This window comes from Ornithorhynchus anatinus, chromosome 19, assembly GCF_004115215.2.
Source record: "Ornithorhynchus anatinus isolate Pmale09 chromosome 19, mOrnAna1.pri.v4, whole genome shotgun sequence".
Taxonomy (NCBI): Eukaryota; Metazoa; Chordata; class Mammalia; order Monotremata; family Ornithorhynchidae; genus Ornithorhynchus; species Ornithorhynchus anatinus.
Genome location: NC_041746.1, coordinates 14096565 through 14108721, shown reverse-complemented (window position 1 = coordinate 14108721; position 12157 = coordinate 14096565). Strand labels below are relative to the sequence as shown.

The window sequence follows — 12157 nt, the reverse complement described above, 5'->3', positions numbered from 1 at the left end:
CTTATCCTTGACCTGAGCTGCTCTGTGCTATACCTTAGGCCCTATCCCTCCTCCAATACCTGTCACATCTGAGGTCCAGAGGGGGACGGCTTGCATCTCACACAGGGGTGAAAACATTTTTAGGACCGCAGTTCTCCCCAGGGCCCTTACCTAAGAATGTTCTGCTTTAGACAGCCCCGTCCAACTACCTGAAATCAATCGATAGGACTTGTTGAGCACTAGCTGTGTACTTTGGAGCATATAAGAGAGTCAGTGGACCAGATCCCTCCCTTCAAGGAGCTTGAAGACTGCAATGGGTGGGGAGGACATTAGGAAGTCACCATTCCCTTGTGCAGGGGCCAAACTGGGCCATTTCTGGGAGTTTCTGTGGTGACCTGAATAAGGGATTTCTCCGGCTCACCGTCACCGACATCATTTACTGCGGATTCACACTGAGCAGAGTTGGCTCTGAACAGGAGTGAAGACAAGAGAGCCCTCGTCCTTGAACGGCGGTCCCGGGCCCCCGAACGGGCCACCTCAGTCGACCAACACCCCTCCGAGAAGCAGTGTGGCTCAGTGGAAAGGGCCCGGGCTGGGGAGCCGGAGGTCGTGGGTTCTAATCCCGGCCCAGCCTTCTGTCAGCTGTGTGACTTGGGCGAGTCACTTCTCTGTGCCTCGCTTCCGTTGTCCATACAATGGGGATGAAGACTGTGAGCCCCACGTGGGACAACCTGATGGCCTTGTATTCCCCCCGGCTCTTAGAACAGTAAACACTAAACAAATACCATCATCATCACTCCAAACTGGCCCGTCACTAGGGATGCAGGGTGGCAAGAGTGGATTGCTCCCGTCCCCTATCTCCTTCCCCCACAAAGGTCACTCAGTCGACCCACTGGGGGTATTTCTCCAGCACTCCTGTGTACAGAGTGTTACAGTGAGCGCCTGAGAGGGTGTACGGTGAGGTAGGCAGGATCTCTGCCCGCAAGGAGCCTCTTGGGGGGAGGCCTGCCAGGGGGTTTGTGCAGGGGGGTGCTGTGAGGAGGGCCAAACGGGCCGGAGGATGGCCGGCCGCACCACCGTGGTGAGAGAAGCAGCGTGGCTCAGTGGAAAGAGCACGGGCTTTGGAGTCCGAGGTCATGAGTTCGAATCCCAGCTCTGCCACTTGTCAGCTGGGTGACTGGGGGCGAGTCACTTCCCTTCTCTGGGCCTCAGTTCCCTCATCTGTAAGGGGACGAAGACTGTGAGCCCCACGTGGGACACAACCTGATTCCCCCGTGTCCACCCCCAGCGCTTAGAACAGGGCTCTGCACATAGTAAGCGCTTAACAGATACCAACGTTATTAATGCGCTGTCCTTGCCCTGCCCATCCGCTTCAACGCTCGACGGGGGTTATGGCCTCGCCTCAGGGACCGCCCCCCACCCAAGGGGGGGAGGGGGCGGGCTCTCGGTGACGACAGCACGCACGGGGGGGCGGGGATGCGGACGTTGCCATAGGAACCGGCGCCGCACGGAGCCCGAGCCGGCGCTGCGGCGGCCGCCCGCGCCCCTCCGGGCCGTGCGCCCCGCACAGCGTCCCGCACGGCCATGAGCCCCCGCCCCCTCCTGTAGCTCCGGCACCATGCTGCCCGGCTCCATCCAGATCTCCGGGGAGCCGCTGTCGGGCGCCGAGGTGCGGGACATCTGCCGGGGCCTGCGGGACAACGCGGTGCGCCTGCTGTCCCTCCGCGGCTGCCGCCTCTGCGACCGCGACTTCGGACGCATCTGCCGGGCCCTGGCCGGAGCCACCGCCCTGGCGCAGCTCAACCTCAACCTGGGCGTCGTGTCCAGCCCGGCCCGCGTCAAGCAGCTGGCCGAGGCCCTGGGGGCCAACCGCTCCGTCCAGTCCCTCTTGTGAGTGCCGCGCACCCACCCCCGGCTCCCCCTTCCCCGCCCGGGCCAGCCGAAGCCCCCTCCCCCGTCTCCTCGGGATGGAGCCCCTGCTCTCGAGGGGCCCTCCCCCCTGCTCATCTGCTCATCCCCCCCGGACCCTCGCCGGCCTGACCCGGCTGCTCCCTGGTGCGAGGAGCTCGGAGCTGGGCCTCTAGGTGCAGAAAGGACCGGCTCGACCTCGGGGGGACACACAGCGAGCGCCCGTGCGGGAAACGAGGGAGGGTCGGAAGGCAGAAGCCCCCCCTCCCCGGCTCCCGCTGACCTCCCGGCCCCCTCGCCCCCGCAGCCTCCACGGGAGCCCCCTCACGGACGCGGGCCTGGCCCTGCTGAACCCGGCCCTGGCCCTGCACCCGTCCTTGGTGGCCCTGGACCTGGGGGACTGCATGCTGGGCGACGAGGGCATCAACCTCATCTGCGGCCTCCTGCCCCCCGACGGAGCCAAGTCCGGTAGGCCGACGGAGCCCCCTCCCCCGCCCCCCGAGGGTGGCCCACGCCCCTCCTCGCCCCCAATCGTGCCACCTCCCCCAAGGCATCAGGGGCGGGAGACGAGGTCCCCACGAGCCCCGGGGGGGGAGGGAGAAACACTGCAGACACCCCCCCACCCACCGTGCTTTCAGGAAACAAGCATCAGCTCCATCCCCCAAATGGGAATCTTGCGGGGGGGGGGGGGGGGGAGGCTTCCACACCCCGGATCCCATTTTCCTCAGCCCCTCTCCCGGACTTTGGTGAGGTCTCTGTTTCTACCAGAGGCTCCGCCGTAACCCACCCCACGAGCCCCCCGGCCCCCAACTCTGTTCCTCACCCGCGATATCCCTCTTTCTGTGTGTGCCCATCCAGGCCTGAAGGAGTTAACTCTGAGCGCCAACCCGGGCGTCACCCCTAAGGGCTGGGGGCGTCTGGCCATCGCCGTGGCCCACAGCTCCCAGGTCCGAGTGCTCAACCTGGACTACAACCCCCTCGGTGAGGCTTCCGAGGTCACGGCCCGTCCCCCCGCCCCGACCCCCCGGCTCAGGCCTCTCGGCCACTCACCCTCAAGGCGGTAGAGTCTGGCTTCCCTTGGCGCCCGGAAGGGGGTCGGAGGACGGGGGCGGCGGGGAGGGGCCGAGGGGCCTCTTCCGTTTGAGGAAAGGCCACTCTCGCCCTTCGGCCTCAAACGTCCTGGAGGAGGAGTGGCCTTGGACCTTAGGGGGACCCAGAGGAAGTGGAAGAAAATCCCCAAGATGGGTGAGGCGGGGGGCTGGAGGGTGCCGCCACGTGCTTTCCTTCCAGCTACTGGGAGCACAAGCCGCCCTCCGCCCCAGTTTTCGTCCAGCCGCCCGCCAATCCCAGCTGCCCTCCTCCGGCCGCCCGCCAATGCTGGTTGTCGTCCTACAACCACCCGCCAATCCCAACTGCCCTGCTGCAACCACCTGCCCATCCCAGCTGCCCTCTTCCAGCCACCTGCCGATTCCTGCTGCCCTCCCACGACCACCCGCCGATTCCTGCTGCCCTCCCACGACCTCCCGCCGATCCCGGCTGCCCTCCTGCAGCCACCCTCTGATCCCTCTTATAGCCACCGGCCAATCCCGGCTGCCCTCGTACAGTCACCAACCGGTCCTAACCGCCCTCCGGCAGCGGCCCTCCGAGTCGCAGCTCAAGGGGATCCGGGATAGGATAGGGAGTTGGGTGGCCTGGTGGCGGGGGCGGCTGGGGGAGGCCGGTGGGGGCGTTGGGCCCGGAGCTCTGGGGTGGGCAGTGGTCTGGACCCGGGTCTCCCACTCCAGGTGACCACGTGGCGGGGATGCTGGCCGTGGCCGTGGCCTCCAGCCGCACCCTGGAGGTCCTGGACTTGGAGGGGACGGGGCTCACTAACCAGTCTGCCCAGGTGAGAGGCTGGGGGATCCTGGCCCCGGGCAAGCCCCGCACAGAGGTTGGCGGTCAGTGCTGCTCCTGCTACTGCTGGCGCTGCCTCTCCACCCTCCGCCCTGCCCCGCTCCTCCTCCTTCCCTACCACCTGCCCCTACACACGTGCCCCACCCAGGGCGGGGACCAGGTCCAATAGTAGGGGTTTTAGGGTTTGGGAGCATTGGAAAAGAACGCAGAGGGGAAGGGAGCAAGAGGAGGAAGTGAGAGGATGGGGGAAGAAGATTGGGGGAACAAAGTGGGTGCGGAGCAGAGAGCTCTCAGGGCGATCCATAGGGGAAGGAGGAGGAAGGGGGAAAACAAGGAATTGGGCCAGGAGACCCTTGTACTCGACTGCTTATGTCTCCTCATTCCCCCATCTTGTCCTCCCTACCCTCCCAATTCTGCCGCTTCCCTCTCCTCTCCCCTCTGTCTCAATTCTCCTCCATCTCCTCTCTCCTGTCTCTCCTCCATGGCCTCTCTCCTCCCATCTCCGTTTCCCTCCCCTCGATCTCCCCTCCCGCCTGGCCGCCACCCGCGGTCACTCAGACGCTGCTGGACATGGTGGAGAACTATCCCACGGCCCTGCGGAGTCTGGTCCTGGCCGAGAACAGCATCAGCCCCGAACTGCAGCAGCAGATCTGCGACCTGCTGTCCGAGGGCGAGGAGGAGGAGGAGCCCGAGGGGCCCGAGCGAGAGCCGGAGACCGCCGGCCACCAGCGGGGCCGCCCCTGGATTGGCCCCAACAGTAAGGGCCGGCCGGGCTGGGCGGGAGTCCCTGCCCCTCCCACTCTGACTCAGGGCCCCCCTCCCTTCCCCCGATAGCATCCGCTCCCCCCCCCCCAGACCCCACCCAGCACGGATTTCCTGAGCGCGGGCCCGGGGGAGAGGACGTTTCTGTGATACCGTGAATGGGAAAACGGAAAGGGGAATTGAAGGTCCCCACTGCCCTCGTCCCCTCAACTGCCGATCATGCAGTAACGAGGGTCCTGACGCTCGCTCAGAACCCCCAAACGTCAGCTGAGCCCCAACCTTCTCTCCTCCGCAGCCCCCGGCTCCCAGATGGTGCTGATGACGTCGGGCTTGGGGGACAGCCTGCTGGCAGAGACGGAGATGTGACTCTCTCATCCCTGGACCCCTCTCCGCCAGCCCCCCGACCCCCACAACCTGGGCATGTCTGTACGTGGGTCTACCTCCTCCCCCTGCTGCCCTTGCACACGCCACCGGGCCCATCCTGCGTGGGATGGGGGAGTGGGGGGTCGCCCTTCGTGCGGGGAGGAGTCCCACTTGGAGCACTGATCTCCTGGCTCGGGGGGGAGGGAAAGGGTGGACCAGGAGGGTTGTGAGGTGGTATTTATTCTGGGGGGGGTGGGGAGGGGAGGGGAGCCGGAGCATAGTTGTGCTCTTTGACTCGTTCTATTTAAAAAGTCCACAAGCAGCCGGGCGGCTGTTGGTCACTGGGGGACGAGGGCAGTGGGGACCTGAGAGCCCGTGACCCCAGCTGGCTCCCAGTGCCCCGAACGGGCCTACGGCTGCCCCGTGCCTCCAAATCGCCCTCCCGCCCCCTGGCCGAGTAGGGCGACCCAGCATCCAGGGCTGGGGTGGGCCCGGGGTCACCCCGTTACGGTCCCGTCCCTACCCGAGGGCCGCGATGCCCGTCACGACCCAGCCCGAGCCTCAGCCCGGCCGCCCGCGTTCCCGCCCTGACGAACGTGGCGGCACGGAGGCGGTAATGGCGGCGGGAAGGGGCGATGCCCTCGTGGCCCCGCTGGACACGAGGACTCGGGGGCCAGAGCAGCGGAGGGCGTGGGGCGGGCAGCCGGGGGAGTCGAAGCGGGTTGAGGAAGAAGGCGTGAAGTGAGCAAACCTGTTAACGATAAAATAGTTTATTTCTTATTTTAAAATAGACTCATCAATGTGAAAGCGTCCCAAACCTGAGGGCAACAGTCTGGTGCCAGGGGTGATGGGGGAAAACGGGAAGGGTGAGGGGTGGGTGAAGACCCCCTCCCCACCTTCCCTCTTCCTCCCAGGCCCTAAGGAGGCAGTAGCAATTGAGCCCGGGCCCGAACGACCTCCAAGGGCTCCCCTGCACAAGATGCAGTACTGAGGGGAAGAAGGGCAAGGGGCCGCCGAGACCTGCCCCTCTCCCCCCGCAGTTTAAACTTGAAAACGAATCCCCAAATGCTCCTGGCCCCCTGAAATTGGGGAGTGGGTGCCGGGGGGCAAACACTGAAGAAGACCCCCACCCATGAGCAGACCAGCCCAGGGGAGAGGAGGTGGGCCCGGGGACCCAGATACTGGTCTCTGGCATTGGCAGCTCCCGCCCGGCCCCTGGGGCACCCAGGGGCGCTGGAAGGGGAGAAGGAGTGGGCAGAGGAGGGAAGAGGCAACCCAAGCCTAAATCAACCCTCGGGGAGCCCCTCGGGGGGAGGTGCTGGGAGCGAGCTGCCCCCGACCCAAACTCTGGGGCCTCCTCCTTAGGACTCAAGGCCAGGCAAACCCCAAACGAAAGGCGCTGCTGGTCCCTGGCCCCGGCTGGGGGCAGAGGGTGAGTCAGGATGCGGAGCAGGCCAGAGGCCGGGGAGGGGGAGGCCGGGGACCCGCTGCGGGGGGGTCCCCCAAGGCATGGAGGAGCCCCTAGTTGAGCAGGTTGCCTTGCTCCTGGGCCTGGGTCAGGCTGTCCTTGCGGTGCAGGTGATGAACGCCCATTCGCTTAGGGCTGCGGTGGGGACGACTGGAGCCCGGTCCGGCCCTGGTAGGGGAAGGCGGCCCGTCGTCCTCCTCTTCCTCTTCCTCTTCCTCCTCCTCCTCTTCTTCCTCGCTCCCGTGCCCGGAGAGGAGGCGCTGCTGCTCTTCGGCCACAGTCACGGGCAGGTTCAACTCCTCTTCGTCCTCGGGGTCGGGGTCCGGCCAGCGGCCCCGGGCCGGGGGGCTGAGCGGGAGAGGCCGGGGGCCGGGGCTCTGGGGATCCGCGGCCCATCCTGGGGGGGCCGGGTCCTCCCCGTCGGAGGAGCCTGAGGCTCCCCGGCCCCGCCCCAGCGGTGAGGCGCTCGAACGGCATCTGAACGTGGTGGCGGGGCGGGCCAGCGGACCGGGGGCCGGCCGCTCCGCGGGTACCACTTGGCGCCAGCCGGCCGGCGGGTCCTCTTCACAGGTGGTCGAGCCGGCGAGGGCCCCCGGGGGCGGGGGCGGCGGGCCGCCCGGGGCAGGGGCCGGGCCTCCTGAGCGGGAGGGTGCCGCCGCCCCCGCCTCCTCCTCCACCACCAGGCTCAGGGAGATGGCTTGGCGGGTGGCATAGGTACAGTTGGGGAGGGGACTGTTCTTGGGGACGCGCACCTTGTCTTCTGAGAACTCGATCACCCGGCGGCCGGGGTACAGGGGGTGCGGGGGCGACGGGGTGGGGTAGGGACTCAGCTTCTCAAACGAGGGGAGGGGGGGCTCCTCGGCGGAGGCCGCCGGGACGCCCGGCGGGCGACACTGGCCATTGGGTTGGGCCGGGGGCCGGGCCTCGCCCGGGGCCCCGCTCATGTCCACGTGCACGAAGACGTCCTCGGCCACGGGCCGGCCGGGGCTGCCCGACTGGGCCGAGTTGAGCAGGAGGGACTCGGGCTTCTCCAGGACCCGGGCAATGACGGCGGCGGGCACCACGTCGCCGGGGCCCGGGCCCGAGCTGGGGCCGTCGGCCTGCGGGCCGCCGTGCAGGTGCTTGTTGACCATGTCCTGGAGCTCAGAAGGGAGCTGGCGGGGAGGAACCGCGTCATGGTCTCTCCCAATTGGGGCACAGACACAGACCCCTCTGGACCCTCCCCTCTTCCCGGCCCCCCAGCATGACCCTCCACCCTCTCCGAATTCACCTCCAGGGTAGTTGCTGCCCTTCCGGAGAAAGGCAGGAGGGTGGCTCTCAGCCCCACCACCAAGGAACTCACTACCTGGGAGAACTGGGCCTTGATGATAACTTGGCCCCTACTTGACCCTGATGCCCCTAACCCTGATCCCTACCCGGCCTGAGAAGCCACTGGAGGACAATGATTGGTGGAAACAGTCCGCCAGGGGCTTCCTGCCCCAGTTCCCACCCCCAACCCCGGTGGCCAGCGCAAAGCTTCTCCAGACCTGGACTGGCTGCAACCCCCCCACGCCGGACGCCGGCGAGGCAGCACGATCCCGCCAAGGGATCCGTGGGCACCAGGCGGCTGAACCGGCCCACCGGAGACGGGGTGGAAAGAGCCCGAGGGACTCGGCCAAGGCGGGCGGAGCCGGGAGAGAATGGGCAGACACGGAAAGAGAGTGAGTGGGGGCGGGGCAGCAGGCGGTACTCACGTCGGCAAACTTATGGTTGCGGAAATGGGACTTGTTGCATTTGAGCAGCTGCACAGCCAGGTTGCAGTCCTGCCGGTACCGTTCCTGCGGGCAGAACGTGGGATCGTCACTTCGCTCCCCGCCGTGACCGATAATAATAATGTTGGTATTTGTTAAGCGCTTACTATGTGCCGAGCACTGTTCTAAGCGTTGGGGGACCGATGGCCATCCCTCCCTCTTCCCCCCCGCCCCCGGCAGGCAATCGGGAGAGAGGGAAGCGTGGTGACCCCGTGGGCCCCGAGGGAGAGCCCAGCACAGGCTGAGAAGTCAGAGGCCTGGCTTGATCGACCACGCTGGGCCCAACAGCCGCCTCTCCGTTGACCAGCCCTGAGGAGAATCAGCCAGACACTGGCGGATGGACGACAGGAGGGATTAGGGGGTTACGACAGGCACTCCCCGATTTCCGCTCGGGGGCCACTGCCCTTAACTGGAAAAGAAGGGTTGTGAGGGAAGGGGACTAGGCTCTCCGGTTCCCCTAGTCTGACCCTGGATCCCCACCCCATCTCCCCAGGCCCCGCGCCCCGAGTGAGGCTCGAGGAGAAGCTGGGGCGGGTCTGGCCCAGGCCCTTACATTGAGTTCTTCCAGCTTGTTGATGGTGGTCTTGGCATCCAGCAGCTTGTTGGTCAACTCCACGATCTCCCAGTCCAGAGTTTTGCGGTCCGTCTCGGCCTTCTTGATCTGAGGCACAAGGCTCGGCGTGAACGAGGCCCAAGGCTGGGTCCCCTCCCGCCGCGCCCCCAAGCCCCACCCGGAAAAACACAGGCGCCAAGGCAGGCAAGATGGGTGGGCAAGCGGGCAAGCGGACGGAGCAGGGAGCCGCAGGCGAGGCCTTCCCTGCTCTCCGGTCCCGTCTCGGGCAACACACAGTCGCGGATTTAATCTGGAGAGTGTGTGGCGTGGCATGACGTGAGGTGGTCGGACAAGCACGGAGCAGAGGCTTCCCTGGGAAGCCCACCCTCTGCTGCAACTTGAAACGGCTCAGATTCCGCCAGGCAGAGGAGGGGGCAACCGTATCCTTTGGCCACAGTGAGCCACGTCGTACTCGGCTGGGCCCGGGAGTAGGTGAGGTGGGTTGGGCTCCGCGGGGAAGACCGGCTCGAGGGAGTCCCTGGGGCCGATTCTGAACCATGACCCGCGACAAGGAAAGGTCCAGGCCTTCCCGGCCCCAGGATGGCACAAAGCAGAATCAGCCCGGGGGCACCCGGGGGCCTCCGACACAAAGCCTCCGGTGGAGTCACCGGGTCGGGACCGCCTCGGTCACAGAGGTAGCCTCTCGGGTCAGAACCCGGGGCCCGGGCCACGTGCGGGGAGCGACTGGCGGGGTTGGGAGGTGGCCGGGAGGGAGGGCCCGAGAATGGGGGATGCAGAGAAGCAAGAGGGGCAGAGGAGAAAACACACAAACTCAGACGCAACTGCCAAAATCCAGCTCTGGCTGAGAGAGGCCTGAGAGAAGAAGAGCGTTGGCAGCGACAGCATAGGGGAGCAACGAGGAGGAAACAGAGAAACAGCCATGAGACAGGCAGGCCCAGAGCAGCCAACACACCACGCCCTCCGGGCCCCCCCGTCCGACCCCGGCCAAGTGCCCGCCTTCCCTTCCTCCCTGCCGTCCCCTGAGCCGGGTCGGGGGGGTTCTTCGCCGCCACGACCCCGCTGAGCCCCTCCCTGGCCAGCGGGTCTCCCGCCCGGCTCCGGGCAGCGTGTCCGCCGCGACTCTCTCCCGGCCCTTTACCAGCGTGTGCAGCTTCTCTTCCAGTTCCTCGTTGCTCCTCTGGGAGGCCGAGTAGCTGTTCTGTAGCCTTTGGGGGACGGGGGGGGAAGACGGACGACCGGATGTTACCTTCTCATCCCAGAAGGTCCCCAAGCTCGGACGGCTTCACCCCCCGCCCCACCCAGTCCGGCCTCACCGGCGGAACTTGTCCTTGAAATTGTCCAGCTCCTCCCGGCTCTGGCCCAGCTCCGACTCCAGGAAGTCCTGGCCGCTCTCCAGCTCCTGTTCCAGCGCTTCCATCCGGGTGGTGGCAGCGGCCAGCCTCCGCCGCAGCTCCTCGTTCTCCAGCTGTAGGAGTCTGGGGCCGGAGGGGGAGAGGTCGGAGAGGAGGGGAGGGAGGAACGGCACTGTGGTGGTCTCTCCCTTTCTTTTTCTTTAAATGCTATTCTTTAAGCGCTTACTATTTGCCAGGCACTGTACTGAGCGCCGGGGTAGGTACAAACTAATCGGGTTGGACACAGTCCATTCCCCACATGGGTTAACAGTCATAATCTCCATTTTACAGATGAGGGAACTGAGGCACAAAATAGTTAAGTGACTCGCCTGAGGTCACGCAGCAGGCAAGGGGTGGGGCTGGGATTAGAACCCGGGTCCTCTAACTCCCAGACCTGTTCTATTTCCACCAGGCCACGCTGCTTCCTCTGGGGAAGAGAGAGCCAGAGATGGACTGGGAGAACAACTGGGCTAGACCGGTCAGCCGGTCAGAGGCCTCCGGCAGAGCAGGGGACAGTATGGAAGCGCTTAACAAATACCAACATTATTATTATAATACAGAAGCGGCAAGTAAGAGCTCGGCTCCGGGCCGGGGAGCACAAGGAGTTCGCTCAACCATTGAGGGGTTCGGAAGATCCACGCTGCCGGAGCAGGATGTCCAGTGGTCAGAGCACCGAACTGGGAATCAGAAGACCAGGGTTCTAATCCCGCCCCGCCACTTGTCTGGCGTGAACAACCTGGGCGAGCTATTTAGCTTTATTTGCTTCAGTCTCCTCTGCAAAAACGTCTCCTCCTCGCAGAGACTGAGCCCCAGGCAGGCAGTCGGGCAGGCAATCGTATTTATTGAGCACTTACTCTGTGCCGAGCACTGTATTAAGCGCTTGGGAGAGTAGAACGGAACAACATTACAGACACGTTCCCTGCCCACAAAGGGCATACCGTCTAGAGGACTATTTCTGATTGCATTCTATCTACCGCACTGTTTATTACCGGGCTCGGAGGTGCTTCACAAATACCACAGCTTCCCTTATTCAGAGGGTTGGGAGCTGCTGGTAGAGAGCGGGGACCTACTTGGGAGGCCGGGCCCCCCATCCCCTGTCCTCCCATCTCTAGTTTCCAGCTCGGCTACCTGGCAACCGGGACCTGGAGCTCTGGTTTCTCGGCTCCACGAAGAGCCTTGTCCATTATTCATCTCTTGAAAATGGAGTTCAGAGGGCTGGGCAAGTGAGGGGTGGGAGGAGGGAGGCATGGACAGGCCTGCGAGTCAGAAGGACCTGAGTTCTAATCCCGGCTCTTCCACTTGTCTGCTGTGTGACTTTGGGCAAGTCACTTCACTTCTCTGAGGGTCAGTTCCCTCATCTGTAAAAAAAATGGGGATTAAGAGTGGGAGCCTCATGAGGGACAGGAACAATGTCCAACCTGATTGATTAACTTGTATCTGCCCCAGCGCTTAGAACAGTACTTGGCACACATAAAGCACTTAAGTACCATAATTGTTATTATTATTAGTTGATCTGTGTCCAACCCGATTTGCTTGAACCCAACCCAGAGCTTAGTACAGTCCCTGGCACATAGTAAGTGCTTAACAAATACCATACTCTATATTAGTAGGAAAAAAAATCCAAAAACGCTCAAACAAGAAGCCAGTGAAGAAGCATCGACAAGTGGCAGGGGGGCAGGGGGGTGACGAAGATAGGCACTCACTTCATCCTCTCTGCATCCGTCAGGGGCTCCTGGGAAAGAGGAGAGAGGCCTTAGGAGTCCACTCTGAACGATTCTTCTGCGTCCCCCACCTGCCCAGCAGCTGGACAGAGACTCCTCACCCACAAAACCCTCCAAGTGGGCTGGGGAGTCCAGAGGTCACACACCCTCTCCGCCAGATCCCAGAGCCAGCGAACCCCACCAGCCCAAAAGCTCCTTTGTGACCCCAACCTGAGAGCCACACAGACCACTGCGGGGGGGAGCGAGGCAGGGCCCAGATTGGGAGAGACTGAGGCAGCTCAACAGCTGAGGTCCCTGTGCCAGCTGGG

At 64.5% G+C, this 12157-nt stretch overlaps 2 protein-coding genes across 9 annotated transcripts in view; one reads left to right on the top strand and one right to left on the bottom strand.

Annotated features, from left to right (window-relative positions):
• The first annotated feature begins 1458 nt into the window (after window positions 1-1458).
• On the top strand, window positions 1459-5693 carry LRRC73 (leucine rich repeat containing 73). 3 transcript variants are annotated; one of them, XM_029047486.1, is made up of 6 exons: window positions 1481-1869; window positions 2195-2355; window positions 2746-2868; window positions 3672-3772; window positions 4339-4537; window positions 4838-5003. In XM_029047486.1, exons 1-6 carry the CDS (start codon window positions 1598-1600, stop codon window positions 4906-4908), a joined length of 927 nt encoding a protein of 308 aa, XP_028903319.1. In that variant the 5' UTR covers window positions 1481-1597; the 3' UTR covers window positions 4909-5003. The 3 variants fall into 3 exon arrangements, with proteins under 3 accessions (XP_028903318.1, XP_028903317.1, XP_028903319.1); XM_029047484.1 differs by lacking the exon at window positions 3672-3772 and having other exon boundaries at window positions 1475-1869; window positions 4838-5693; XM_029047485.2 differs by lacking the exons at window positions 3672-3772; window positions 4339-4537; window positions 4838-5003 and adding an exon at window positions 3178-3595 and having other exon boundaries at window positions 1459-1869.
• The window catches only part of TJAP1 (tight junction associated protein 1), a 24662-nt gene continuing 18164 nt past the window's right edge, over window positions 5660-12157 (bottom strand). For 5 of the 6 annotated variants that reach the window (XM_029047474.2, XM_029047476.2, XM_029047475.2 and 2 more), the window contains 7 exons: window positions 11832-11860; window positions 10051-10212; window positions 9876-9942; window positions 9560-9589; window positions 8717-8824; window positions 8107-8190; window positions 5660-7527 (listed from right to left, as the gene is read on the bottom strand). In XM_029047474.2, coding sequence (XP_028903307.1) covers window positions 6427-7527; window positions 8107-8190; window positions 8717-8824; window positions 9560-9589; window positions 9876-9942; window positions 10051-10212; window positions 11832-11860 — 1581 coding nt within the window. In that variant the 3' untranslated portion in view covers window positions 5660-6426. The remainder of the gene's footprint in view (window positions 7528-8106; window positions 8191-8716; window positions 8825-9559; window positions 9590-9875; window positions 9943-10050; window positions 10213-11831; window positions 11861-12157) is intronic. The other variant, XM_029047479.2, reaches the window with a different exon arrangement.

Excerpts from the sequence above, each read along its gene's own strand:
- LRRC73 (XM_029047484.1), top strand. The coding sequence starts at position 1,598 with ATGCTGCCCGGCTCCATCCAGATCTCCGGGGAGCCGCTGTCGGGCGCC. Across the intron at positions 1,870-2,194 it reads CGCTCCGTCCAGTCCCTCTT|CCTCCACGGGAGCCCCCTCA; the intron begins GTGAGTGCCGCG and ends TCGCCCCCGCAG. Across the intron at positions 4,538-4,837 it reads CCCCTGGATTGGCCCCAACA|CCCCCGGCTCCCAGATGGTG; the intron begins GTAAGGGCCGGC and ends TCTCCTCCGCAG.